General features: G+C 45.7%; 2 protein-coding genes across 2 annotated transcripts; one reads left to right on the top strand and one right to left on the bottom strand.

Moving 5' to 3' along the window:
* The first annotated feature begins 963 nt into the window (after window positions 1-963).
* On the top strand, window positions 964-18,200 carry gnptab (N-acetylglucosamine-1-phosphate transferase subunits alpha and beta). The gene is made up of 21 exons (XM_076030069.1): window positions 964-1,286; window positions 1,825-1,910; window positions 2,162-2,281; window positions 2,556-2,606; window positions 2,983-3,185; window positions 4,386-4,450; window positions 4,634-4,768; window positions 8,708-8,869; window positions 8,961-9,140; window positions 9,231-9,401; window positions 9,492-9,615; window positions 10,170-10,364; window positions 11,172-12,175; window positions 12,263-12,462; window positions 12,711-12,930; window positions 13,139-13,252; window positions 13,337-13,422; window positions 13,516-13,614; window positions 13,721-13,888; window positions 15,129-15,219; window positions 16,244-18,200. Exons 1-21 carry the CDS (start codon window positions 1,125-1,127, stop codon window positions 16,313-16,315), a joined length of 3,708 nt encoding a protein of 1,235 aa, XP_075886184.1. The 5' UTR covers window positions 964-1,124; the 3' UTR covers window positions 16,316-18,200.
* A 187-nt stretch (window positions 18,201-18,387) lies between these two features.
* Window positions 18,388-25,323, bottom strand: chpt1 (choline phosphotransferase 1). Its single transcript, XM_076030070.1, has 8 exons — window positions 24,885-25,323; window positions 22,552-22,699; window positions 22,306-22,447; window positions 22,112-22,196; window positions 21,474-21,605; window positions 21,212-21,370; window positions 20,607-20,732; window positions 18,388-20,009 (listed from the first exon to the last, which is right to left on the bottom strand). Exons 1-8 carry the CDS (start codon window positions 25,122-25,124, stop codon window positions 19,893-19,895), a joined length of 1,149 nt encoding a protein of 382 aa, XP_075886185.1. The 5' UTR covers window positions 25,125-25,323; the 3' UTR covers window positions 18,388-19,892.
* Between the last annotated feature and the right edge of the window lie 344 nt (window positions 25,324-25,667).

The following is a 25,667-nucleotide window of genomic DNA, read 5'->3' as shown; positions in this document are numbered from 1 at the left end:
TGAAGGAGCAAAGCAAAAAAAAAAAAAAAAAAAAACATACTCGGAGGCTCCCAGTCGAAACAAAATGAAAGGAATGCCCTGCAGTGGCCCAGGGGAGCATTTCTGGGTGGTTATTTTGAAACAAAGTTCAGCACTTTGTTGTGAAAAGTCACTTGGATATAACAACACATTATGTTGTCATAAATTGTTGTCATAAAAATATGATTTAGGTAGCACGCACAGCCACTAAAAGACTCAATGGTGTATTTTTCATTCACTGACAAAAACATTTATTTTTATTTATTTTTTTATTTTTTTTATTTTTTTTTACAAAAAGCAAGTCTACGTTAGGAGGCAGTCTACGTTAGGAGTTCGAGAGTCAAGACCAAGACTTTATATATCAAAGAAAAATAACGACAAAACAGAAAAAAGACCAGTATCTTTTTTTAAATTCAAGTTTGCTTCTAAATCGAACAGCAACATCTCTTTTCAGCAAGGTATCTTTTAATAATTTTCTTTAACATTTTGCTGCTTTGCCAACTAATTTGAACCATTTTCAAAAAACAAAACAAAACAAAAAAAAAACATTGTTGCTTAGTTAAAGTTAAAAATAAATGAACTCGGAATAAGGGGTTGTGTCAATGTTTTTGTCACTCTGGGTGTCACAAACAGAGCGTAAAATGCAGCAGCTGGATTCTTTCCAGTTATTTTCGTGTCATTGCAGTGTTGGCTGAGTCTTGACTGGTCAAAAATCCCGAGTCCGCCTAGTCTGAGACCGAATCAAGACAGAGTGAAAATGCCTCCGAGTCCGAGATGAGACCGAGACCCTTAAAAAGTGGTCTCGAGACCAAGACCAAAATCTCGAGGACGACAACACTTCCATGGTCAAAATTTGTATTGGCGCTTTGTCCTCAGATGCACCACACCTTCCTCCTCCACTCCACCAGAGGGCGACAAAGGCCTTGAGGCGGCGCTGCGGCGGCACCGTCGACGAAGTACCAAATGGAAACGTATGGTCGTCATGTGTCACGGTAGTGTGGCTCGGCCGACGGCGGTCAGCTGACTGATCCCGCCCGCTTGTGATGTTTACTTTGTCCGTCCGGTGCACCGACGTGCGTGTGTTTTTGTGTCTTCTTTTTGAATGAATGCAGCGCTATGCGTCGCCCAGGAGAACCATGGTAGTCGTCAACTCGGTGCTGAAGCTGCTGCAGCGGCAGACGTACACCTGTCTGTCCCACAGATACGGGCTCTACCTCTGCTTCGGCGGTCTCGTCCTCATGATAGTGTCCGCCTTCCAGTTCGGAGAGGTGATGTCCGTCTTTGTTTCCTTCAGGAGTCGAGTATTCGTTGCCCGGTTGCGTTGAATTTGCTTCCGTCGCCGTGTCCGTGTGTCCTCTTTTGAAGCTCGTCGCCTCGCAGGATCATTTGGCACTTAAGCGCGAATTGGCTCGTAAACACAAATATACGTCATCTAGGTTATTCATTTAGTACTGTAACGAGTCTGTATTGCATACGGGACATTCCCTTGATGAAAAGTGTGCTCACATGGCAGTCGTTTAGAAACAAGTACTTCATTGAATGAACTCCCTGGATTTGTTGACAACTTCACAAGTTCATGCCATGTTTGCGCATTTATTTTTTATTAACCTTTACATATGAACCAAAAATTCAACAGTTTAATTGTTGTGGTATTTGTATTTGCGCATGGATTGTAACGTTCAAGTGGGCCACCTTGTGTCTGGCCCGGGTTGGTGTTGTCCTTGGTTGTGTGGGAAATTTGGGAGACTGCAACACATGCGAAAGTTCCCCCCTCTCGGTTTCTAATGTCCCTCATTTCCAACACAGGTGGTGGTCGAGTGGAGCCGTGACCAGTACCATGTCATGTTTGACTCGTACAGGGACAATGTTGGGGGGAAATCCTTCCAAAGCAGGTGAGGTGTTGGATTGAGGGGTGGTGTTCTTCAAACATTTTCTAATTTCAGTGTGATAAAGGGCTCACATCATTTTGTTTTGCAGCTAGAAACTTATTTTTTCCTGTTCTTCAAGTGTCCTCTGATTAACATGAAGAGACGTGACGCACAATCAAATAATGAGTCACGCTGGCTGGAGGGACTTAAGCTTGCAGAGAGCCAAACATGGCTGCAGACCTTAGGACTCTCTGATTGTGATGTGCTTTTTGCAGGCTCTGCTTGCCCATGCCAATTGATGTGGTGTACACATGGGTGAATGGCACTGACATGGCACTCCTGAAGGAACTGAAGGCAGTCAAGGAGCAAATGAAAGAGGAACAGAAAGCTCGGAGGTATCTCCTTTGGCTTTCAGTGTATCGGATGTCCTTTTCTGTATTGTCACAGAGGTTTAAACAAGTACCTTTGGGGATTTACACCTGAGTTCATCAGTATTAGCATACAAGCCCAAACTCTGGCACTATCATTTACAGTGATTGACACATTCAGAATGAGACCAAAGGTCAGAGGAGGAGAGTGTTTCAGTGGTTAATCCTTAACGTTTGCTTTGTCTCAGCCGTGCAGCAAGGTGTTCAGGATAGAATAACTTTTGCTCTTTGTTGCATTCAGGGAACTACTGGGCAAAAACGCAAGTGAGACAACTGAAGTTCCGAAAGACAGGTAAGTCTGAAGATGTGGGAGGTTGTTGGCTCCTCTGTTCAGGAAACACGCCGGGCAATGCTGGTTATTAAAAGAAACATGTGACTTCAGTGGTGGCTTGATTTGTGCAGCTCACACATCATTAGTCTTGCTTTGCATGCTTGCTCTCTTGCAGCTATTTCCTATGTTAACCACCAAAGTGTTACTTTGACAGCCCCCCACCGCCCACTCACTCACCCACCCCACAGCTCTGGCCGTCTTCCTTCTTCCTGTCCAGATGTCAAAACCCACCCTGTTTTGTTTTGCATAGAGATACTGAAAACGGCTGAATATGCAAACTCAAACTCACTGACGGCCACCTGAGCACAACTGTTGTTGTATCTGTGCTGCGTTTTAGCGTGAAGCTGGAATGCCTGCTGTCCCACTGCATCATCGCCCCCATGCTGGCGCTGGACCCGGCCCTGCCAGCCAACGTCTCACTCAAGGAGCTGCCGACGCTCGCTCCCTCCCTCGTCGCCGCCAAGGAGCTGCTGCTGATGAGCAAACCCTCCCAGCCGTCCACCACTGCCTCTGTTGTTGTCTTTCATTCGCAGGCCGACGGTAAATACACACACGCACGCAAAGAAAGGAAAAGAAGAGAACACTAGCTGGATAATGAGAACTGACAATTTCTTCTCAAAGAGGTGGAGGAGGGAAACTTCCTGGAAGTGAATCTCTTGCAGTGATTCCAAGAAATAGGGAACAGGCTTATGATGTAATAAAAAATGTTATGCGCTCTGTAGAAGATAATGTTGAAAATGTGTTCATATGTAAGTCACGTGAATGAATAATATCAGTTTAAAGCCCCAGAAATCCTCTTAATGATTCGACAAAACACCTGCTGTGCACAAGTTCAAGTCACACAGAAGGTGTGACGTTGACTGCGAGCTGGTTGGATTCCTAGAAACTGATCTTTGCTTGATCGTCTTTGTGCAAGGCTCTCTGTCAGCCACTAAATAAATAATGAGCTTTGACATATATTAAACTGGGATGTGCTAGGGAGGGCTACGCGTACATTCACGCTTCTTTTGCAGGGCGGTGTGGTTTAAAATGTGTGTGCATGACCGCGGGTTGAGCAGCGCCATGTTTGCACGTGTTGCCTCTGCAGTGGCTAAAGCATTCTTGGTCAAGTACAACATGCACGCCAAGAGGCAAAACGTGTGACCTTCAGATCTACGTCATACCCGCTGCTTCTGACTAAGAATTAAAGAGCAACGCGGCCGTTTCTGTTTGTTTAAGTGTTTCCAGCCTTGGCTCGCCCTCTGGCAACGTGTGAAAGTTTCAGTGGCTTCACCTCTGCAGCGCTCAGCAGCTCTTCCACGGTGCAACGTCATTAAGACACTTAACTCACGTTGAAGACCTCTTCACCCCGCCTGGTGGTGCATCATAGTTCTTTTTTTAGTTTGCATTTTTGCGCTGAGAGGATGAGGCATAGGAACATTTTGCAGGTCAAGCTGTTTAAAACAGTGTCCCAAAGTGGGATATTTCCTCCTATAAAATCCTATGTTTAAATTAAAAGCAAAAAAAATCAAACACACACAAAAAAAAAAAATATATATATATATATGACAGTTTGTGCCTGTGACTGTAGAGGGGAATAAATCCAAAGTGCACCAGTCCTCCTAAAAATAGCTCACGCTCTATATTTGGTTCACATTGTAAAATGGAACAGGCCTGTGATCTGAAAATGATGGAGAAATGAAACGAGGGATTTGGATCAGCGCTGCTCGCTTTAACACTTTACCTTTGTTGCTCCTGCAGCTGACAAAGCCTACACGGACGTGTCAAAGGAGGAGCACAAATTCTCCGTGTCAAGGTGCTACCTGGTGAGTTTACACGCAGCCTTTCTTTTCAGGAACGCTTTACATTTCCACACGTCCTCTTTCCATTTGACTGTATTTAAATGAGACACTCCGCCACAACATTGTCAAACATCCCAGGGTGATTTTTAACCGTCGGCACTTGTGACAACAAACACACACTTGCTATTTTTGTGTGCGTTTTGGCAGACGGCGGATAAAGAGGCTCCGGGCCTGATCCGCATGCAGTCCCTGGCCTACCTGATTGGCTTCCCCGCCTCCCTGAAGGAAACGGAGCAGCTGAGAGTCAAACTTCCTTCTGTCATCCTGAACAAAGTGAAACAGGTAAAACCTGTTTTTTTTTTACACAAGGAGGAGCAACTATTTTCACTCTGCTCCCACTTTTTAATGGTTCACTAAAACATGTAAAGTTTAACGGTGCAGTGCAGGTGGTTCCGTCCTAACGCAACTCGGGCTTAGACGAGGCTGAAAACAGAGCAGTTAACAGAGAGCGTGTAGTGAAGAACCAGCTGTTTCATCAGGCTCTGTGTAGAAATATCCTTTTAACCCACCACCCCTTGCACTTGTGCGATCACCTTTTGATCACCTTCTTAGTCTTTTGCTGATTAACGTCAGATAACATCGGAAGAGTGAATTCGACCTGATGCGCAACCTCACAGTGCAGGAGTCTGCTGGGTTTTTGGACGCACAGCAGCAACAGTGCATCGGCAAAGGTTTTAGAGGATGATTTTGAAGGCGACTCTTGTCAAAACAGCCACTGCCACCAGGTGTCACCCTCACTGCACTGCAGCCGGGTCCACAGCCCTTCCAGCCATCTAATGTGGGAGTGTGCATATTAGGAACTTATTATACATCTTAGAAAAGTACACTGAGGTAGAACAGAACACAAAAGCCAAATCCCCTCCGGCAGCAGGCTAAACGAGGGCTTTTTCTATTTTAAACAGTTATGTTGCGATGCGGATGAAGGGCCTCTGTTTAGCCTGTTGGACGGCGGCTTGTGTGTCTAATAATTTCCCCCCCGTCAGAGTTCTGCTTTATATCCCGAGCGTGGGGAATGCCACTAATGAGCGGGGATTACTCTGAAATAATCAAAGAAAACAAAATGAGGCAGACGGACCATGAGTCAACTGTTTGCCCCGTCTTCCGATAATAAACTCACATGGCTGATTAGAATGATTGGGTGACAGATTAGATAACATCTTTCCATAGCTGCACTGCATACTGAGTGTACTCAGCCACTATTGGACAACAGACAATAAGGTGTTTTTAAAGCCAAGTGTTTTCTCTGACATTCTTGGATAAACACTTTTTTTTTCATTTATCAAGCTGTTAACTGAAAACACAGACAAATAATGTTACTTCATAATGATAATGATAATGATAATAATGATGATGATGATGATGATAATAATGATAATGATGATGATGATGATGATGATGATGATAATAATGATAATAATAATAATAATAATAATGGTGGACAGGTAAAAAGAAGCATCATCTGCTCACAGCTTGCATCAGACGGCAGGTGATGATATGCAGGTTAAACGCTGTTAACCTGTCTCATGGTCGGACCCGGTTGTCTCGTCATTCCCTGCATTGCTCCCGAGGCTCTCTCTCCAAGGCTTCGCTGCGGTGTAACCTGGCAGGTCATGTGATAATAATTGGTGGCATTCTTGCCGTGACCTCAGCCGGCGGCGAGGGAGGTTTCTCCGCATAGCAACTGCTCGGAGTGGCACAGCGCCAGGCGGCACGTCGCGCGTTGAACTTGCGGCGGGCTCGCTGACCTGCCCTGTCATGAACGTCACTTACAGACACGTCAGGACGCAGCCAATCAGAATGAGGTGAGACACAGCAGCACGCATGACGTCGTGACGTCACGCTGGGAATAAACTCTCTTCTGCTGATTTTTTTTGTAGAGAAATCTACAATAAAAATATTTGCTATGAATCGCGTTTCAGGTCACAGTCGTCCTGTCAACCGTTTAAAGGCCTTAATTATTTGTATTGCGGTCTATGAGGAAACTTTTTGGGCCCGTGGGATTTTTTTGCTGCAGTACCTCGAGTGGCCACTGGGAAAATCGGCTCGCCGCCATATTGTCAGTCCGGTATCCAGATAATACATTCATTATCAGAACTGGATACTTATACACCCTCCACATGATTATTGCTTGGATTCCCCTTTCATTATTATTTGTATTATTTTTTTATCTTAGTTATAACACATTGGAAGAGGAGCCCAGGAAAGAGGATGGAAAGCGTGTGCGTGCGTGCATGTGCGTGCCTGTGCGTGTGTGTGTAGATTCCAGGTAGTACCACACAATGGTCAGTTTGGATTTCAGGGTGTTTCCTGGTGTCGGCGAGCCGCTTCCGTGAAAGGGGGATGATGTGCATAGTGCAGAGGGATGGAGGCTGCAGGTATTAATAGCCGCTGTTGGACCCACCGCCCCGGTGATGAAAGCTGCTCTCCAGCCCCCCGACCAGCTTGCCCGTGTCGGTGCCTTTTTCCAATCCCGATTCCCGCCCTGCCAAATGTTTGTGCGTGAGAGCCAAGCGGCGTGTTCATAATAATGTCGGGTCTCCTCTGAAGTGGAGAAGATTTATTTAGTGGTACTGAGTCTCCTGTGAGACAGTCTGCAGGCTGTTTTCAAGAAGGAATCTCCGCTCTGTGGAGTGTCATCCACTTCTTGCGTGGAAAATTATTTTTGCGGCAATGAAACATAAGACACCGCAAAAACAATGGGCCAAGTGAAAACACTGAGCTCACCTCCCATTTATTTATAACCAGGCTTATGTGTGACACGTGCGCATTAAATGGTTTTTACACTTGCGGGGCAGCCTTTGAGAGGCCGCCGCGCACCTTGTGTTTGTGTGGCAGCATTATCAGAACTACAAAGATAGCAACAATAAAGATGGCAATGTGATCCCGCAGGGGCTCCTGACTGCTCCCCTGCTGCGTTTGGGGGCACGCGGCTAATCTCCTACCCCCCCCCCCCCCCACCATTAGCACTCACTCCCCACCAACACTAAAAACAGCGGGCGGGACAAGAGTTGCAGTGACATGTTTTGGGTGCAGCGTCTGGCCATGGAGACGTTTCCCGGGACAGGAGAGGAAGAGGGATGGATGGTGGGAGAGTTGGGGATCTCCCGCATAGGCAACACACACAAACAGATGCTCTCACAATCCAGCGATGACCCTCCCCACTCCCCCTGGAGAGGAGATGTCATCACCAAAGGTTTTCCAAACCTCTCAACACACGCTGAGCTGCTTTGAGATAAACATCTGCGTTCTAACCTTCAGCCTCCTACTTTGGCGTGTCGTGTTTTAATGGCGTTGCTTCACGGACGGTGCAGCCGAGGCCAGTGGGTCTCTTATGTTTTGGCAGGTCAAGATCTGTTTGTCGCAGTTTGTCTGTCTTCTCGGAGCAGCTGAAAACGCTTTTTAATGATATTTGATTGGTCATCAGTGCCGTCACAATCCTCAGGGCACAACTTTTCTCTGTCTTTAGCTAGGGCTGTGCGATTCATCGATTTTAAATCAAATTTATTAGTCAAGACGATGTTAAAATAAAAGGAAAATCTTAAAATCGATTTTCCTCTCGCATGCTTCTGGACTGTGCGCCTCTTATTTTACAAAATGTGAAATTTTTGCACTTTATTCATTCATCGTTGTTTAAGATGATAGGATAGCCTTTTATTTTTCTAGTGATGTTTGGTGAAAGACAAAGTTCAGGTTGTCACTTTATCCACAGGAGGAACTTGTTCATTTACAAATGAAGTTTGGTGACAGTGAGGTTCTCACTTCATTCATCCCAATGGATTCATCTTTGTTTGGTCAAGAAGACCAAATGTTGTCACTTTACTAAACCCATGGAGGATTTACAGTATCTTTCAGTTGCACTTCATTCCCAATAGGGCAATTTGTTTGCTATTTTTCTTTAAAAATAAAGATGAAATATTTTTTTGTAGTTTGACCAAAAAAAAAATCAAAATCGAGTTTTCAGAGAAAAAAAAATCTGGATTTTATTTTTGTCCAAAATCACCCAGCCCTTTCTTCAGCCTTTATTTTGGAGGTATGTCATCCTTGACTAAAGGATGAAAGCCACCATGGTTGCATAAGGGAAGTCAACAAGTCTTGAGCAAACCTTCCTGTTTGCCATGAGGGAAGTTTTCGCGCTCACTCAAGGCACTCGAACAAAAAACACAGCGACGAACCTCCTCCTTCCCGTCCCTTTCATGTATTTTTTTTTTGTGTGTTCCGTAGCTGGAGCTGTACTCTGAGGCGAGCATTGCCCTGCTCCACCTCAAAACCCCTAAGGACTTCACCGACCTGGCCCAGCAGGCCAAGAAGAACCTGACCGTGGACGGCAAAGAGTTAACCGTCAGTCCCGGCTACCTGTTCTGGGACCTCACAGCCATCTCCCAGGTGCTGCCTCGTGAAGCACGTTCAGAAATAGCCTTCGGAGGGTGTCGCTCAAGTATTTTTTTTTCTTTTTCCCGTTTGCGTGGCCGTCCAGTCCAAGCAGGACGAGGACGTGTCGGCGAGCCGATTCGAGGACAACGAGGAGCTCCGCTACTCGCTGCGCTCCGTGGAGAGACACGCCCCCTGGGTGCGGCACATTTTCATCGTCACCAATGGGCAGATCCCCTCCTGGCTCAACCTGGATAACCCCAGAGTTACAGTCGTCTCGCATCAGGTATCAAGAGCTTCACTCGCTCCTGACGTCACAGAATGCACAACAATAGATTGAAACTGATTCTTTATTTTTTCTTTATTTTTCTTCCAGGACATCTTCCAAAATGGCAGCCACCTCCCCACTTTCAGCTCCCCTGCCATCGAGACCCACATCCACCGCATCCCAGGCCTCTCGCAAAAGTTCATTTACCTCAATGATGACGTGATGTTTGGCAGAGACGTCTGGCCGGACGACTTCTACACCCACTCCAAAGGACAGAAGGTGCGACTATAGTACAGATTTAGTGTAGAATTTTCCGGTTGGCTCATACGGATCGTTTTCCTGGCTGTTAATCTCTCTCTTCCTCTGCAGGTGTACCTGACCTGGCCTGTCCCCAACTGTGCCGAGGGCTGCCCTGGGTCTTGGATCAAAGACGGCTACTGTGACAAAGCCTGCAACAACTCAGCCTGCGACTGGGACGGGGGAGACTGCCTCGGTAAAAAGGAGCAGCAACATCTTGTCCTTCATTCTTTTTCTTTCTTTCTTTTTTTTTTCTTAAACATATGTTTATTGACATTTTGAATTGGTATACAGAGTAAACACTAACATATAAACACAAACTTGAACAACGCCCCCACCCCCATCCAACAGTTCTACAGAAAGAAATAAAAAGACAGGAAGGTATATAATAAATAGATCGACAGTATGCAAGAGTTAAGGAAATACGGAGATATAAGATTAAACACTCAATGCAGTAACAGTTCAAAGGAAAAAAAAAAGAGGAATAATAGAAGAAAATAATAAAAAAAAGAAATAAAGAAAAAAGAAAATGAATTGGCAAGGCAAAGGTTTATCAATTTAATTTCATGGAAAGGTTTTCCGGGTAGAGGCCTAAGATACAGAGTTCAGGGGAGATAGGACTAGGTCTGGAAATTATTTGGGAAATTATCTGTAATATTTCTTTCCAGAATGTTTGAATTTGTCCTTCATTCTTACCGTTGAGAGCCCTCTCGCATCTCTGAGAGTGTGACTTCCTCCTCTGTCCACCAGGTGGAGCTGGAAGCAGTCGCTACGTGGCGGGGGCTGGTGGAGGCGCGGGCGCTCAGGTCTGGCAGTTTGGTGCTGGTCTCACCGGGACGTCCTACTGCAATCCGGGCTGTGCCAACTCCTGGCTGGCAGACAAGTTCTGCGACCAGGCCTGCAACGTGCTCTCCTGCGGCTTCGACGTAGGAGACTGTGGCCAAGGTGAGCGCAGTCAGAGCACGACTGCTTTATCTTTTATCCATCCATCCATCTTCTGTACCTGCTTTGTTCTGCACTCAGCTGTAATAGGGTGAAGGCAGGGTGACACCCTGGACAAGTGGCCACGGCTACACAGACACAAACAACCATTCACACTCGCACTCACACCTAGGGTCCATTTAGAGTTTCCAATTCACCTCACATGCATGTTTTTGGAGTGTGGGAGGAAGCCGGAGAACCCGGAGAACCCGGAGAGAACCCAGCCCAGACACAGGGAGAACATGCAAACTCCACACAGAAAGACCCCAGACCCGGAATCGAATCGAATTATAATTGTATCCTTTATTTGGAACAGACAGGCAAATTACACAGGAGAGCAAGGTAAAGGTAATAGAGATAACAGTTTTTTTTTTTTGTTGAACTCCTGGTATCCTGCACTTCTAGGAAAAGGGCAAACTTCCTCCTCCTTAAGTATGGACGGGCCAGTTAGATTTATTTGATACTCAGTTGTAGAGAACTTTGATAGAACTTCAATTATGAGTGAGTCAAACAGTTCACAAGAACAGTGAACAAGCAAATAAGAACCAGGGGGTCAGCTAAAACATACATAGTAACCATACAGGAATCAATTTAGTAAATTGAAAAGAAAAAGAAAAGTAGTAGCGGAAAGTATCTATATATTATTATATGGTTCACGTTTCCATAACTGGTAGAAAATGTCTATTTGTCATCTCCTGAATCACCTTGGGAGCCTTAGAGAGCCAAACTGATGGAATCCTGTCCTTTGACACGTTTTCATTTCTGCCCTAGATCGCTTTGGCGAGCTGCACCGTGTGACTCTGCAGAGGCACCAGACCCTGTACACCCTCCCCGTGGGCGAAACCAAGCCTTACTTCAGCTTCGAGGGGCTGGCTCGCCGAGTCTCGGAGGCCCACGTCAGCGACGGCGCGGTGGTGCGCCACACCTCCGTCGCCAACAAGTGGAAGACCATCCACCTGCTGCTCCACTCGGGCCACAACGCCACCCAGATCCGGTACAACCTGACGTTCCAGGGCGAGGGCGAGGGCGACGCCGAGTTCGCCTTTAGCTTCACTGTCGCCGTGGACACGCGGGAGGTTCCTCAGACCAACGCGTCTCAGCCCCTGAGCAAAGACGGCGGGGAGCCGAAGCCGACGCCCACTCCCGATGCGGCGTTTCCGTTCTCGGAGGTCCCCGAGTACAGACGCGGTCCAAAGATCCGGAAGAAGCCGGCCGATCAGCTTCAGCTCGCCGTCGACGTTCCCGCGGTGAATATCTCCCACCTGCCGGCGGCCGTGCAGAGCGAGCTGCACGAGCTGGAGGAGAAACTTCTCATTGGCGACATCACCCTCAAGGGTTACAACGTGTCAAAGACCGAGCTGCTGAAACCTTACGTGACCTTGGCTGTAAGGAAGCCCGTCGTCCATTCGGAGCAGGCACGTGAGAGCGGCCCCAAGGATCAGAAGAGCCCCTATAAAGACTTGGAGGGAGAGGCAGTGCAGGCAGAGCCACACAAAGACGGGAAAGCTGAAGAAATCATTTTTAAGGGGAAAACGAAGGAAGAAATGTCCAGACACGACGACACCAAGCCGCTCCTTCCAGTTCACATTGATGAGGATAAAAGAGAGGTTGTAACTTCGAAGCAGCCCTCCAAATTGCTCAGCAGCATTTCCCAACCCAAGAGCATGCAGCAGGCTGGAGGAGCTCCAGTGGGGAGGAAACTCCAGCACTTCATCACCTCGGACAGAGGCTTCCTGCCTTGGGAGAGGAGAAAGTACTTCCAGGAAGTCCTGGAGGTCAGAAGAGCCGCCTGGGAGTTTGTTCATTTATTTCTCTTATCTCAGGAAAGATTTGTATGTTCTGAAATCTGAACCGTCTTGCAGAGAGAGGAGCGCCTGCTGAGAGAGCTGTCTTACAACGCAGACGGCGCCGCCACTGGCCGGCGGCTGCAGGACACCTTCGCTGACTCGCTGCGCCACGTCAACAAGCTGCTCAACAGCCAGTTTGGATTCACCTCCCGCAAGGTGCCGGCGCACATGCCCCACATGATCGACCGCCTCGTCATGCAGGAGCTGCAGGACATGTGAGTCTTGCTTCCCCGATGTGTGTTGACGGTTCACCAAGAGGTGGTGTAGGAAAGCTTTGATTTAGTGTTGGCATTTTATTGTGTTTTAAATTATTTATTTATTTAATTTATTTTCTTTTTTTACATTTAGACTCAGCGTTCATTATTATGTTTGACACGAGGTGACAGCGATTGGAAAAGGGATTTATTTATGTTGGGCAGAGGTGAGAGTCGGCTAAATGACCTCTGCTGGTTCCCACCTTCAGGTTCCCCGAGGAGTTCGACAAGACGTCGGCCCACCGCGTTCGCCACCCGGAGGACATGCAGTTCGCCTTCTCCTACTTCTACTTCCTGATGAGCGCCCAGCAGCAGCTCAACGTCACGGACGTGTTTGACGAAATTGACACGGATCACTCGGGCGTCCTGTCGGACCGGGAGATTCGAACCCTGGCCACCAGGATCCACGAGCTGCCGCTGAGCCTCCAGGTCCGTCTATTTTCACTTATTTGAAAAAATCTTAAAATGTAACTCGATTGTTTTTTTTTTTATCTTATTTCTTTCTGTATATTTTTTTTTTTGCACTGAATGTAATTATGTAAATTTTCCCAATGTGGGATAAATAAAGGCATTGTGTTCTATTCTATCAAAGAGTTCTCTATTGTTGTGCTTGACATTTCTCTGTGGCTCGTTGCAGGACCTGACAGGCCTGGAGCAGATGCTGATAAACTGCTCCAAAACACTCCCCACCAACCTGACCCAGCTCCACACGGTGAACCCAACCCAGGAGGCCTACTATGACCCCAGCATGGTGAGCCAGAGAAAGACGTCCGACAGGGACTGTCAGTGCAGATTAAACATTTCTCATCTGATCTCAACCGTCGTCAATCTGCAGCCTCCGGTCACCAAGGGCCTCATCCTCAACTGCAAACCCATCACAGAGCGCATCCACAAAGCCTTCAGAGATCAAAACAAGTACAAGTGAGTCCCTGACAGCATTTCCGCTTCAGCAAATCGAGACGTCCGCGCTGCTCGGCTGTTGCTGATGCTGACACATCTTCTTGCGGGGAACAGGTTTGAAATCATGGGAGAAGAGGAGATTGCTTTCAAGATGGTGCGGACCAACGTGTCCCATGTGGTCGGGCAGCTGGACGACATAAGGAAGAATCCCAAGTAGGAATGAAGAATGGAAAAAAAAAAAAAATATAGGTTCTGCGTCTGTGTAGTTCATCGTAAGGGTTCTGAATCCTGCTGTGTTTACTGCGTCTGCTCCCGACAGGAAGTTTGTCTGCCTGAACGACAACATCGACCACGGTCACAAGGACGCGGCCACGGTGAAAGCTGTGCTCCGGGACTTCTACGAGTCCATGTTCCCGCTGCCGTCGCAGTTCGAGCTGCCCAGGGAGTACCGCAACCGCTTCCTGCACATGGACGAGCTTCAGGAATGGTAGGATGTGAAGCGGTGGGAGCTCAAATGAGTCAAGTCAGAGGGCATTGTGGAGTATGCTTTTTGCCGAATTTAAATTTTGCATTATACGAGACCCTTTTTACAACTGCTTCTCAACTGGTGGTCTCAGGACCCACTTTTTTTTTCCATTACCAAATTTATTCCAGAAAAATAAAAATGCCAGCCCACTTTCTGACATGCCTTGTAAAGAATTAGTTAATTATCACATTGAATTGTGTGCCCTGCAAAATAACTGCCCAACATTTTCCCTATCAGATTACACCACCAGTCAAAGGTTTGGACACACACTCTGAACTCAATGTCTTTTCTTTCATTCTCAGGACTATTGACATTGTAGTTTCTCACTGAAGGCATGAAAACTACGTATGAACGCACATGGAATTATGCAGGAAACAATAAAAGTGTCAAATAACTCAAAGAGGTTTTACATTGAAATTCTTAACATGTTTTTCTTTGCTGCATAATTTCATATATCTTGCTCATACATTTGATGTCTTCGGTATCTATCTGCAGTGTAGAAAGTTGTAAAGATGCATGAGATGGTGTGTCCAAACTTTTGACTGGTAGTGTATATTTTTATTTATTTTTAAATTTAAAAAACAAAAAAAAAACAAAAACAAAAGGGAGATTGCCCTCGGAGCCGCGACCCAGTCAAAACAGATCTGCGACCCACTTCTGGGTCATGACCCACCAGTTGAGAAACGCTGCTTTCAACTAAGCCTGCATCCAAAAAAGTCCTTAGATTATCCTGAGTGATGGTGACGATGAAACCCTAAGCTGGTTCTGTGCGGGTGGGTCAGGGTTCCCAGGTCGGAGCGGCGGTAATCCCCCGGAGGTCGGAGGTTTGAGGTGGAGGTCCCTTTACTCGGGGGAATCGAGCCGTTAAAATTATCCCGAGTCGGTAGCTGCAGGACTCCCAGCAGGACCTCACACGGCTGATCCTGCTCCTCGCCGCGTCCCAGTAAAGTAACGGCCACATGGCGCCGCGTGATGTCACCTTGTCGCCCTGTTGCCCCGCTGCCCTCTGCATACTGCCGCTTTACTTCTGGTTACATCAGAGCGGAGCAGTTACGGTGGCACGTGCCACCTCTGACTCTGCTGTCACCTAATCGGGATATTTTATCTCTGTGTTGGTACCTGCTAATGCCGGCCGGGGCCGATGACAGACGTGTTATTCACAGCTGGCTGACGTACGTCTTCTTCTCCTCTCCGTCTTCAGGCGGGTGTACCGAGACAAGCTGAAGTTTTGGACGCACTGCGTCCTCGTGACGCTGGTCATCTTCACCGTCATGTCCTTCTTCGCCGAGCAGGTCAGTGTTTCCACCGGAGGGCTTTCGCAGCGTCTCTTCGGGCATTCCGGAAAAGTCGCACCCCTGGACAACGTGATTCATTCCCCAGCTATGATTCAGGGCTTGCATGAGCCAATATCTCCCTGGAGTTGTGTCCTTTGTGTCATGTGTCGCTCTTTGTGCACCAGTCTGACCCCCCCCCGCACTTAAAAGACGGCCTGTAGTCCCCTGGAACAGCAGCCGGCTGCCGTCTTTGTTGAAATCACGCAGTAGAATCCACTCTGACCTCCTTTGTCAACGTAAAAAAAAAAACTGAGACGTAGGCCAAAAAATCTGCCAAATTCGGCCAGGTTGATGCTGGCTGCGGATGAAAAGAAGCAGCGGGATTGTTGAACAAACGCAGCTCTGACATTGAGATTGTTCCGAGGCTCTGCTCTAATCCACAGAGCTCCAGTTTCTCCTCAGCCGTGACCCAAAGAAAGGTTAACAGTTGGGAGGGGCGGGGGTGACCCGGGGAGAATGTCCCTCCCCTCGTCCTCGTCCACCCAGTGGGACCAGACTTCCCAGTTCAGACTGTGTCCGGTGTCCAGTGCGTAATCGCACGCAGGAGAGCCCGACCGCAGCTTTGCACACTTCACATCTGAGACATTGAGAGGGACATGGATTCATGCTGCCTGCTGTCCACTTCCAGGATTGTCTCTCAGTTCTTCAGCAAGATCCCTTTCAGTGTATTTAAGTGACCAGTGTTGATTGCATGTGGCCATGTTGAGAAGTGCACTTTGTGGCTGAGTTAATATAGACATGAACGTGGATGCTGCGCATCAGATTTATCTCGATGCTAAATCCCCTGCATGTTAGAATAGAATAAAATTCCATTTGCTGTCATCAAAAGTGTTCAAGTTTTTTTTTTTTTTTTTTTTCATCATTAATTGTACCAGTTGCATCCTCCATTGCAGTCTGGGGGTGAAAAGAAGCTCTTCCTCTTCATTGTGCTCAGTTGCGTGCAATTGCAAATGACGCCCTCTCTCTCTCTGTGTAACTGCAGCTGATCCTGCTGAAGAGAAAGCTTTGCCCCAGACGCCGAGTCAACAGGGACAGCAACACTGAGATAGTGTGACAGGAATACTTCACCCTGTCCCTTTTCGGTCTGCTGCTCATTTGAGTGGGTGACAGCGAGACCTGGACCTGGAACTGGAACTGGAACTGGACTCTCAAGTCCTCTGTGCTTGCGTTGCATCAGGTTTGGCCGGTCTTAACATGCAGACATTTGAGATAAGGTAGTTGTCATGCGAATGGACGGAGCTCGCCAGTCCGAAAGGAGCACCGACCAGTGAGTAGAAGCCTGTTGTTCATTCTTCACTCCACAGGGGGCGTTTGAGACTTTTGCACAACACACATTTCACGCTGAACACTCCCCTCAGGTCAGTGCCACCTACTCCTCCTCCTCCTCCCTCTCTTCCTCCTCCTCCGCTTCACTTCTGGCCTGAAACACACAGCCAACTGATTGATGAGCTGTTAATGTGTGAAGCTCTTGATTTCAGCCTCTTGGCAGGCGCATACGTGTGAGTTTGATGACAAACTTTGCATTCAGATGATTTGCAGATTGCCCACTCCACAGTCTTTTAATACAGAATGGTCAGCAGGTCTTTTGGTCTTCCTACCAGTTTGGGTTGAGGTTTCGAGGGAAAAGTGCCAAACTTCTGCTACTACAAGCCTCTTAAAGTTCCAGTGTGTAAGATTTAGTGTATTCTCCAGCAGTCTTCAGCCCCACTTCCCCTTCAAGGTAGGGGAGTGTAGCGTGGCTGGCAGAGAAACAATACCTGTTTGCTATATTTACAAATGTTTTGTTTTTAGATTTGAAGTAAAACAAGATTTGGGATTTAGGAGTTTAAATTTATACTGCAAAAGAATAAGAAAATGGACACCGTTTGATTATTATTATTTTATTTTTTATTTTCGTCCAATTTGCTTGACATGCTCTTAGGGCGTACTGCTGTTTTGTCCCTTTGGGGCTTCCATAGACACATGGCAGCCCCCATGAGAGGCAATGCTGCTGTCTGACAGATAAATGGCTTATGTTAAGCAAACAAACCCATGTGAAGGTACACAGTACATTTATCATAGAGCGTCATTTATCATATTCCACTTTGTCACAGTCAACTGTAAATCTTACACACTTGGACGTTTAAATGTGAGTTTGACCTGCTTACCTGTTTTATGTCACAATAAGTTTAACATTTTTGGAACTTGTGCATTTTTTTCCTTGCTTTGTTTAAATGGACAAAATAATAATTAAGCGGAAAAGAAAGGTACTTGCAGCCCTGCTTTTGTAATGGCTCTTATGGCTGCGGTTTTATTTAAATAGAAAGGGGATGAATCATGTGATTCTGAGAGGTGTTGTTTGTTCAGAAAACTTGAAGTGCCTTTGCTGTCCATTTCCTCATTTTTTTCCCCAGTGTAATAGTTTATTTTTTTTCTAAAAGTTTGCTTGTTAATGTCTTTTCACTTTTCCTCCTAATGAAGTTTACATTGCGAATGAATGGGCTACAGAACATGATTGGTGTTGCTAACGCGGTGGTTAATTATCGGGGTGACACCTTGGCGCTGCAGGTGTCAAAGCCACTTGTATGCGTGTCCCTGTGGGACTCAGCCGGCTTGCCTCTGTCTGAAATTCAGACCCCCTCCCCCACTCGCCCCCTCCAGCACGTTCTGTAACTTATTTCAATTGTGGCGGCTGCTTGCGTCAGATTCATCTGGCAAATGGAAACACAACCTTGAGACAAACTCACCAAACTCCTCCAACTTGCTCCCCTGAGTGAAAACTTGACAGAGTTCTTTTAAAATTACGGTGGAAAAAACTGAAAGTGACTACTGGATGGCTGGCGGCGTTTTTTTTTGTTTGTTTTGTTTTGTTTGTGGCCACGTAATTCATGTGTTGTCATGCGATGCAAGACGACGACTCGCCGTATGACAATGGAACTCCACAGCTTGCGTCGGCTCCTCTGACTGAAATTAAATGTGATTTGGTTCAGTCATCTTGCTGTCTGAGTTTTATTTGAATGGGTCATTGTGTTGATTTTTGCTTTTTTTTATTTTTTTATATAAACTGGAAAACTTGCCTTTCATGCAAAAGTTTACTTCAGAATTTTGGAATCATCCGAAGTCATAAAGGATGACAATACTGCAATGTGCATGAAAAATATTTTCTTTATTACAATCCTTTCCACCCACATCTGTTAGTAGAAATGTGTGATTGCTAAGTTATTGAAGAGTGCAACATGGGGTTGAAATCAAGATCTAAGTTTCAATGCATAGCTCCCGGGTCCAAGTAAAATGATCTCTTTTCTTATTTTGAACATACCCTCCACTTTTTTTTTTATCGTTCGAAATTAAAATCAGGAAAACACACTTTTTTTTCCCTATTACCCCTTAATTGTTGACAGAAATATCCCTTTAAATCCCAAAACTAGAAGGAGTTGGAAACATTCAGTGCTAATCAATAATTACAGAGATTACTGACAATCAAGACCCAACTCAATCACTTGCCTGTACACGAGATACATCTGGATGTGAAAAGCAAACTAATGGAGATGAGGTGAAAAACAAAACGCCTTCCAGTCACGTCGTCGTATCTCTATTGCTCAATCGGGCATGACACTTCAGTGGAAATCAAAAGAAACGTACAAACTTCTTTTTTTCTTTTTAAATAGTCACGATAAACGTAATTACATGAGGAACATTTAAGGCATCTTCAGCTGGATGCTGTACAATCACAAAGAATCAACTCTTAGCCCTTTAGGGAGAAGAAGAGAGAAAGCAGAGAACGAGTTTCATGTTAAAGCTTCATCAGTCGACGGCGCTCCAAAGGCTGAGGTGAGACGTTTTAGTTAGTTCTTTTTTTTTTTTTTTTGGTCCGTCTTTCACATTACAGGTCTGAATGGTGAGATGAGTTACAGGCAGTTTAAAAAAATATACAAAACGGGAAGGTGATGCAGCCTTGTGGAACACCCGTCGTCATTCTCTTTCAGCTCTAAACACGGACCGTCGTTACCCCTCCACGTCACCAGGTGACGAGCTGCCGATCCACATTGAGAAATTCATTGGGAATTACGAAATTTGAAAAACTTCATTATTTTTTTTCCTTTTGCCCCAAATTGTGCCAAATTAAGTTGCAGAATTATAAGTAAAAACAAATGTTTAGCATTTAAAAACAGGTCATTCATGGGATTCGCCACAACTTAGAGTTACAATTGTCATCTTTGATAAGTCACAACCGCAAAGATTTGTGACACAAAATTTAATTTAGATAAAAAGGCTTTGTAATACCCCATAAATTATTTTGGTATTTGCAACAAGCAAGAAGTACCTTTTTTTTTTTTTAAGGAGAGCCTTTATTTTCTGCACTGCGCTTTAAAGTATTTACTTATCTTTAGTTTTAGATCCAGGCTTTTTAAACATTTTTTTATTTTTATTTTTTTTATTTTTTTTTTACTTCTGGTTAAACGTACCGAGTCGGTTGTATTTTCCTGGAGGCAGTTTTTTGTTTTCTTATCCCGTCTTTATTCAGAAGTGGTTACTGTGTCGAGACTGCAGTGGCTGGCAGTAGAGGGCGTCTCCTCGTCGTGGTGCTCGTCTGCTTTCAAGAGCGGGGAGAGGTCTGCGTCTCCCCCCGCCTCCTCCCGCCGGGCAAGCTGTCATTTGCGGTGGGTGTTGGCCGGCGGCGTGATGCTGAAGACGCGGATGCGCAGGTGGGAGGCGATCTGGAGGCACACGCCTGTGCAGTAGCGGCACAGATCCAGAGTGGAGAGCACCTGCGGAAAGGGTAAAGCCAAACCAGAATGAGAGGTGTGCGACACAGGGGTGACAACTTCTGTGGCTCACAACAGGTGTCATTAATCTGTGTTCTTCTGGCTTTGGAACCACGGCCTCTCATAGCAGATGGCAGCCTGCGTCTCATTTCAACAGAACGGTGGAATAAACCTATGAAACTGCAACACTTGCACAGGAAGGTGATTGTGTAGCATTCATTTTATAGATACACTTCTTCTCTTTAAATCGCTGAACTGGGATGAAACAAAGTCACTGGGGCTTTACACCGAGCGACCGATCTGTCGAGTGAACTTTGTGCAGCGGTTGCAGGGAGTCACCGATAAGGGAGCACAGAAGGGAAAGTTGCAAGCCTCTGCGATTTCAGCGTCAAGACGTTTCTCGGAGCGCAGGCCCTGCAGGTTTTTCCCGTTTCCCACCACGCCGGGCCAGATAACAAGTTTGTGCGGGGGCCGGGCGCGTCGCGGGAGCAGCAGTAATCCACACGTCGACGCATTTATTATTAGGGAGCATTTCCATGAAACGAAAGTAAGCCTGACATTTTGTAGAACTCTGGAGCTCTTTGTGCGGCTGCGTCTTACCAAGGCGATCCAGAGGACTATGTGCTCGTCAATAAAACTGTTGAAGTACTGGTTGAGGAAGAGGAGACCGGGGCCGATGAAGGCTGTGTCGGCCAGCTGCAGCTCACTCTTGGTCATGTGGGCCACCTGAAGACACAACAGAGAACGCTGACCCATCAAGAACATGCACTGAATTTCAACGAAACGAAAATGAAAACACATGATAAACTATATACACTACCAGTCAAAAGTTTGGACACATACTTCTGATTTAATAGTTTTTTTTTTTTCAATTTCATGACTATTTACATTGTAGATTGTCACTCAAGGCATCAAAACTATGAATGAACACATGGAATATGTATTAAACAAAAAAGTATGAAATAACTCAAACAACTTTTATATTTTAGATGATCCAAGAATAGCCACCCATCATATAAAACATATAGAACATAACAAGTATTTAACATTTTTTTCTTTTGCCACATTGGTCTACATATCTTGGTCATATACTTGATGTCTTCAGTGTGTATCTACAGTGTAGAAAGTAGGAACAGGTGTGTCCAAACGTTTGACTGCTAGTGCACATATACAGGAGCTGGTTCACAACGAGGCGCTGAACGTACCACCAGCTTGTTGGAGATCTTGGAGAGGACCATGCCGAAGGTGAGCAGGTACAGACAGGGGTGGTTCTCAAAGAGGTGGCTGGACGACTTCTTGAAAATGATGAAGGCCAGAGTGAGGACGAGTCCGACATGCAGGCCCGGACTCAGCACACTGGTGTCCTACGCAGAGGGAAATCGGTCTTAAAACACCTTTTTTTATACTGTGCTGATGGGTAATAGCCCGTTTTAATTCTTTTTTTTTTTTTTTTTTTTTTTAACTTACAGCCACAGTGGAGCCGTTTTTGCCAACACCTCCGTTGAGGATGACATAAAAGTAGTTGTGGCAGGAGTAGAGGGCCCCTCCGACGATGCCGATGATGGGGAAGACGTACATCTTGATTCCAATGACGGGCAACTGTGGGCACACGGAAACATCGAATTAGCGTGCATGCATTAAGCATCGTCCTCACAGCAAGGAGAAACGGGGCTTATTTGGAAGCTGCAGGCATGCCGAGCGTGATGGAAGGGCAAAGCAAGGGGGGAAAAAAAAATTCGAATAACAAAAGAAGAGAGAAATAAAACAAAACACAATGCAGGTGACATCATCAGCTTCTGAAGCCAGATCATGTCTAATTGATGACCTGTTGCCATGGCGCCAGCTACCCATATTTACCTTCTCACCTCCCTCATGTGATGTTAAGTCAAGCCTCCAAAGGTAGCACAGAGTGAAAGTCAAAACACAAATTCTATTTCAAAGACTAGAAGGACAACTAAAAGCTAGGAGAATGATAAGTTCAGCGTGGACTCAACACTCCGGGTGCATGAAAGTGTTGCTGTCTGTATGCTCGTGACTGCATTTGTTTGTGCTTGTGTGTGTGTGTGTCCATATTTGGCTGTGTTAAAAATGTAGCAATCCATTACCGCAGCTTGCCAAAGGCTCACTCCCCCAAATGCTGACATCAAATACATGATGGTGATGGCAATCTGCACTTCCGTCACGTCGACCCTGCAAAGCGAAGTTACATGGTGGAAATGTGTAGGCCGGGGGAGAGGAGCAGATGCTTGATCATTAAAACAGCCACCTGCAGCTGCTAAAATTGATTGGAATGACTTACAGGCCAAAGTGGAGGGTCCCGGACACATAGGTCTGCCAGTGGGCGCAGAAGAACATGAACATCCCGATGAAACCGCAGAAGAATATCCAGTTGGGGTATAATCCAATTCCACATGAGATGCATGTTCCCACGGCAACAAAGACTGCAGGTAAAAAAGCAAACAAACAGACAAAAGTAAGTACCACGTGCATACTTGTATAAAAAAAGACAACAAGCTCTTCTCTCATGCACCGATCCGGGCTCCACCTGTGGAGACGGCGTCGCAGCCGTGGTCGAAGAGCTCTCCCAGAGGCGAGCTGCTGTTTGTCCTCCTGGCCTGCTTCCCGTCAATGGCGTCCAGAGACTGGTAGATGAACAGGCCCACAGCACTCATGATGAAAGCCCAACATGGAGCCTGAGCAGAGGGAGAAATGTTATTTAGGGGTAGGGCTGTGTGATTAATTGACTTGAAATTGAAATCGGACTTATTAGTCAGGAAGGACGATGTTCGGAAAAGGAAAATCTTAAAATCGATATTTCTCTCGCAGGCGTCCGTCCTCTATGTGTCTATTTTACAAAAAGTGTGAAAGTTTAGCACTTTATCCATTCATCGTTGTTCAAGACGACAGAAAAACCTTTTATTTTTAAAGTGATGTTTGGTGAAAGACAGTTAAGGTTGTCACTTTATCCACAGGGGGATTCATTTCATTCATTCATTTTCACTTCATTCCCAAACAAGGGAACTTGACCATTGTTTGCGAAGAACCTGTTCATTTTCATGTGAAGTTTGGTGAAAGTGAGGTTCTCAATTCATTAAACCCAATGGATTTGTCTTTGTTTGGTCAAGAAGACTGTAAATGTAAAATGACTGTAAATGTCACTTTACTACGCCCACGGAGGATTTACAGTATCTTTCAGTTGCACTTCATTCCCAATAGGGAAATTGTTTTGCTATTTTTAGATAAAAGATAAATATTTGAAATAATTCAATCAATTGTCTTGTAGTTTTACAAAAAAAAAAAGAAAAAAAAAGAAAAAAAAAAATCGAAATCGAAATTGAAAAAAAAAAAAAAACCCACCTGGAGTGGAGTTACTTAGTAGTCAAAAGGACTTTGGTAAGAAAATGAAAATGATCTTTTAACTTAAATCTTTAGCTATCAAGATGCATACGTGTTTATCATTGCGTTTCATGCCAGCGCTTCCTCTGTGACATCGGCCATTTATTTTCAGCACTAAAACAAAGGCAAGTGGATCACTTGTGCATTTTGCCTTTGCACAGCAGCAATTGGTTAAGAGTTTGGCGCGGTGAGGACTTCAGCAGACTGGAGTCACTCGGGTCTTCTATCTGGGTTAGAAGTCACCCAGCCATCTGGGCCGTGTGTGTTCAACGCAAGAATCTGCCTTTGCGTCATGTCAGCGTTGGTCACGTATGTTTGCGAGTGCGTGCGAGCAAGGCAGACAAAGTTGGCCTTGTGACTCCTGAAAGATCAAGAGTCCCATGCTGTCCTAAATATTCAGAGACCCTGCTGTTTTCTCTCAAACACTGCGGAGCCTGCCGGGGATGGGGGCTGCTCATTGTGGCTTTATCTTGAAAGAGTTCATTCTGAGGAGAACTCTGCACCGTGTCCATTGATTTGCATGGATTTTTATGGTATGTGTGTGCACATCCATGCTACTTTCGTATCTCTGGGGTGTCCACAGAGCAGATCGGACAGAGGCCAAATTCCTAAGTACTAAATAATGAGCAGGGACAACTAGATAGCCTTGTTAATAATGGAGAGGCATAATGGACTGTGGACTTGCAAGGTTTTTTGAGGGGGGGAAAACCCTGATAACCACATACCGTTGTGTTTCCTACCTGATCCACAGTCCCTTGCGGACTATGAGGTGGATCATAGGTCAAAGGTTTGAGATTGGACCTCGTGCTGTATTCGAGGACGAGCAGTTGTTTCAGTGGGATCATTTGCCATTAGACACATTCGATAACTATTATTTTAAGAGGCACTTCTGTTGCAATCTGTCGAACAAAGCAACATCTTTATTGATGTGTTGACAGGATAGCGCAGCGCGAACCGCACCCTTTCTGCAGAGATTTTTTTTTTTTTTTTTACATAGAATTTCTGTTTTTGACGACGCTTCGCGACGTCTTGTTCCGACAATTCTTCATCGCTGTGATGATCTTATTTTAGATATGCACACAAACACAGCAACATCAATCTAGATTTTCGATATTGAGAATCGGAATTCCAATTCAGAAAATAATCGTCAACCTCCGGGAGGTCGTGGTTTCATTTTGACAGAGCCCAAGACCAAAACAAAACACTTTACGCAATTTCCGTCAGTTAGGGAGCAGCTCAATTAAAAATATAACTAGCTGGGATAGTCCGATGCAAGCCGAATTAACACTAGGAGTCCCCCGATTCTGAAAATATCTGACATTGGTGCTGTGAGCCGGGTGAAGTCTGCGCAGTTGGTCACCTAACTTTAACTTGGGCAATTTCTGAACTGGGGATTCGCGTTCCTTCCATTCCAGAACACAGTACGTAGTTCGGGCAAACTCTCCGGGTAGAAACTTCGGCCAAGGACGCTTGATTACTCACCTCCTCTGTTGCCGTGGGACAATAATACACGAGCACAACTGTGGAGATAATATTGACCAGCAGTCCAACTATGGTCAGAGTGTTTGGTGCGATCCATGTTGGCGTTTGCTCAATAAGCCAGTTCCAGAAGACCTGACACGGCGGCTCGAACAGGGATCGGCCAGAGGCGCTGTATTTGTGGTCCTCCAGCCGCTTGAGTTGAGCGGGTGACAGCGGCTCCGGCCACAGGAAATGTGGCATGTTTTTGTTTTGTTTTCAGCCAAGTCACTCCTGAGATCAAGGCGACAAATTTTCCAGTAGTCCCCGATAGAGGTTCAGACAGCGCAGGCTGTATCCTCTTGACCGATTCCAAAAATATTGCTGTTCATTTGGCCTTCGCGGCTAGCTGTGTTGACGAGGCCATTTCCAGAGCGGAACCATGAGTCGTCGATAGTGTGTACGTTTCTGGTCGGGTTACGTTGGGACAGGAACCGGAAATGGCTATGACGCTGCGGAACCGGCAAGTTTAAAATAACTCAGGGTAGGTAAATAATGTCTTTACCAGTATCCTTAAACGCAAACTTTATCTAAAATTCATTCATTCATTCATTCATTCATTCATTCTTTTTCCATACCCGCTTCTTCCCGAGCTCAGGGTCACGGGTGTCTGCTGGAGCCTAATCTAAAATAAATAAATAATAAATATGAAGTCAAGCGGCATTTATAGAGTTATTCATTAATAAGTGGCGGTGGCATTAGTAAAATAAATACATTTAGTTATATTACACTCAGTGCCGTATTGTT

Source organism: Nelusetta ayraudi, unplaced genomic scaffold, assembly GCF_046127955.1.
Source record: "Nelusetta ayraudi isolate G7.1 ecotype Tasmania unplaced genomic scaffold, CSIRO-AGI_Nayr_v1 ptg000027l, whole genome shotgun sequence".
NCBI lineage: Eukaryota > Metazoa > Chordata > Actinopteri > Tetraodontiformes > Monacanthidae > Nelusetta > Nelusetta ayraudi.
Note: the sequence above shows the minus strand (reverse complement) of the source record. Positions and strands in the feature narration are given on the sequence as shown.

Excerpts from the sequence above, each read along its gene's own strand:
- gnptab (XM_076030069.1), top strand. The coding sequence starts at position 1,125 with ATGCAGCGCTATGCGTCGCCCAGGAGAACCATGGTAGTCGTCAACTCG. Across the intron at positions 1,287-1,824 it reads CCGCCTTCCAGTTCGGAGAG|GTGGTGGTCGAGTGGAGCCG; the intron begins GTGATGTCCGTC and ends TTTCCAACACAG. Across the intron at positions 4,451-4,633 it reads CCGTGTCAAGGTGCTACCTG|ACGGCGGATAAAGAGGCTCC; the intron begins GTGAGTTTACAC and ends GCGTTTTGGCAG.
- chpt1 (XM_076030070.1), bottom strand. The coding sequence starts at position 25,124 with ATGCCACATTTCCTGTGGCCGGAGCCGCTGTCACCCGCTCAACTCAAG. Across the intron at positions 22,448-22,551 it reads CTGCGACGCCGTCTCCACAG|TCTTTGTTGCCGTGGGAACA; the intron begins GTGGAGCCCGGA and ends TTTTACCTGCAG. Across the intron at positions 21,371-21,473 it reads AAAACGGCTCCACTGTGGCT|GACACCAGTGTGCTGAGTCC; the intron begins GTAAGTTAAAAA and ends CCCTCTGCGTAG.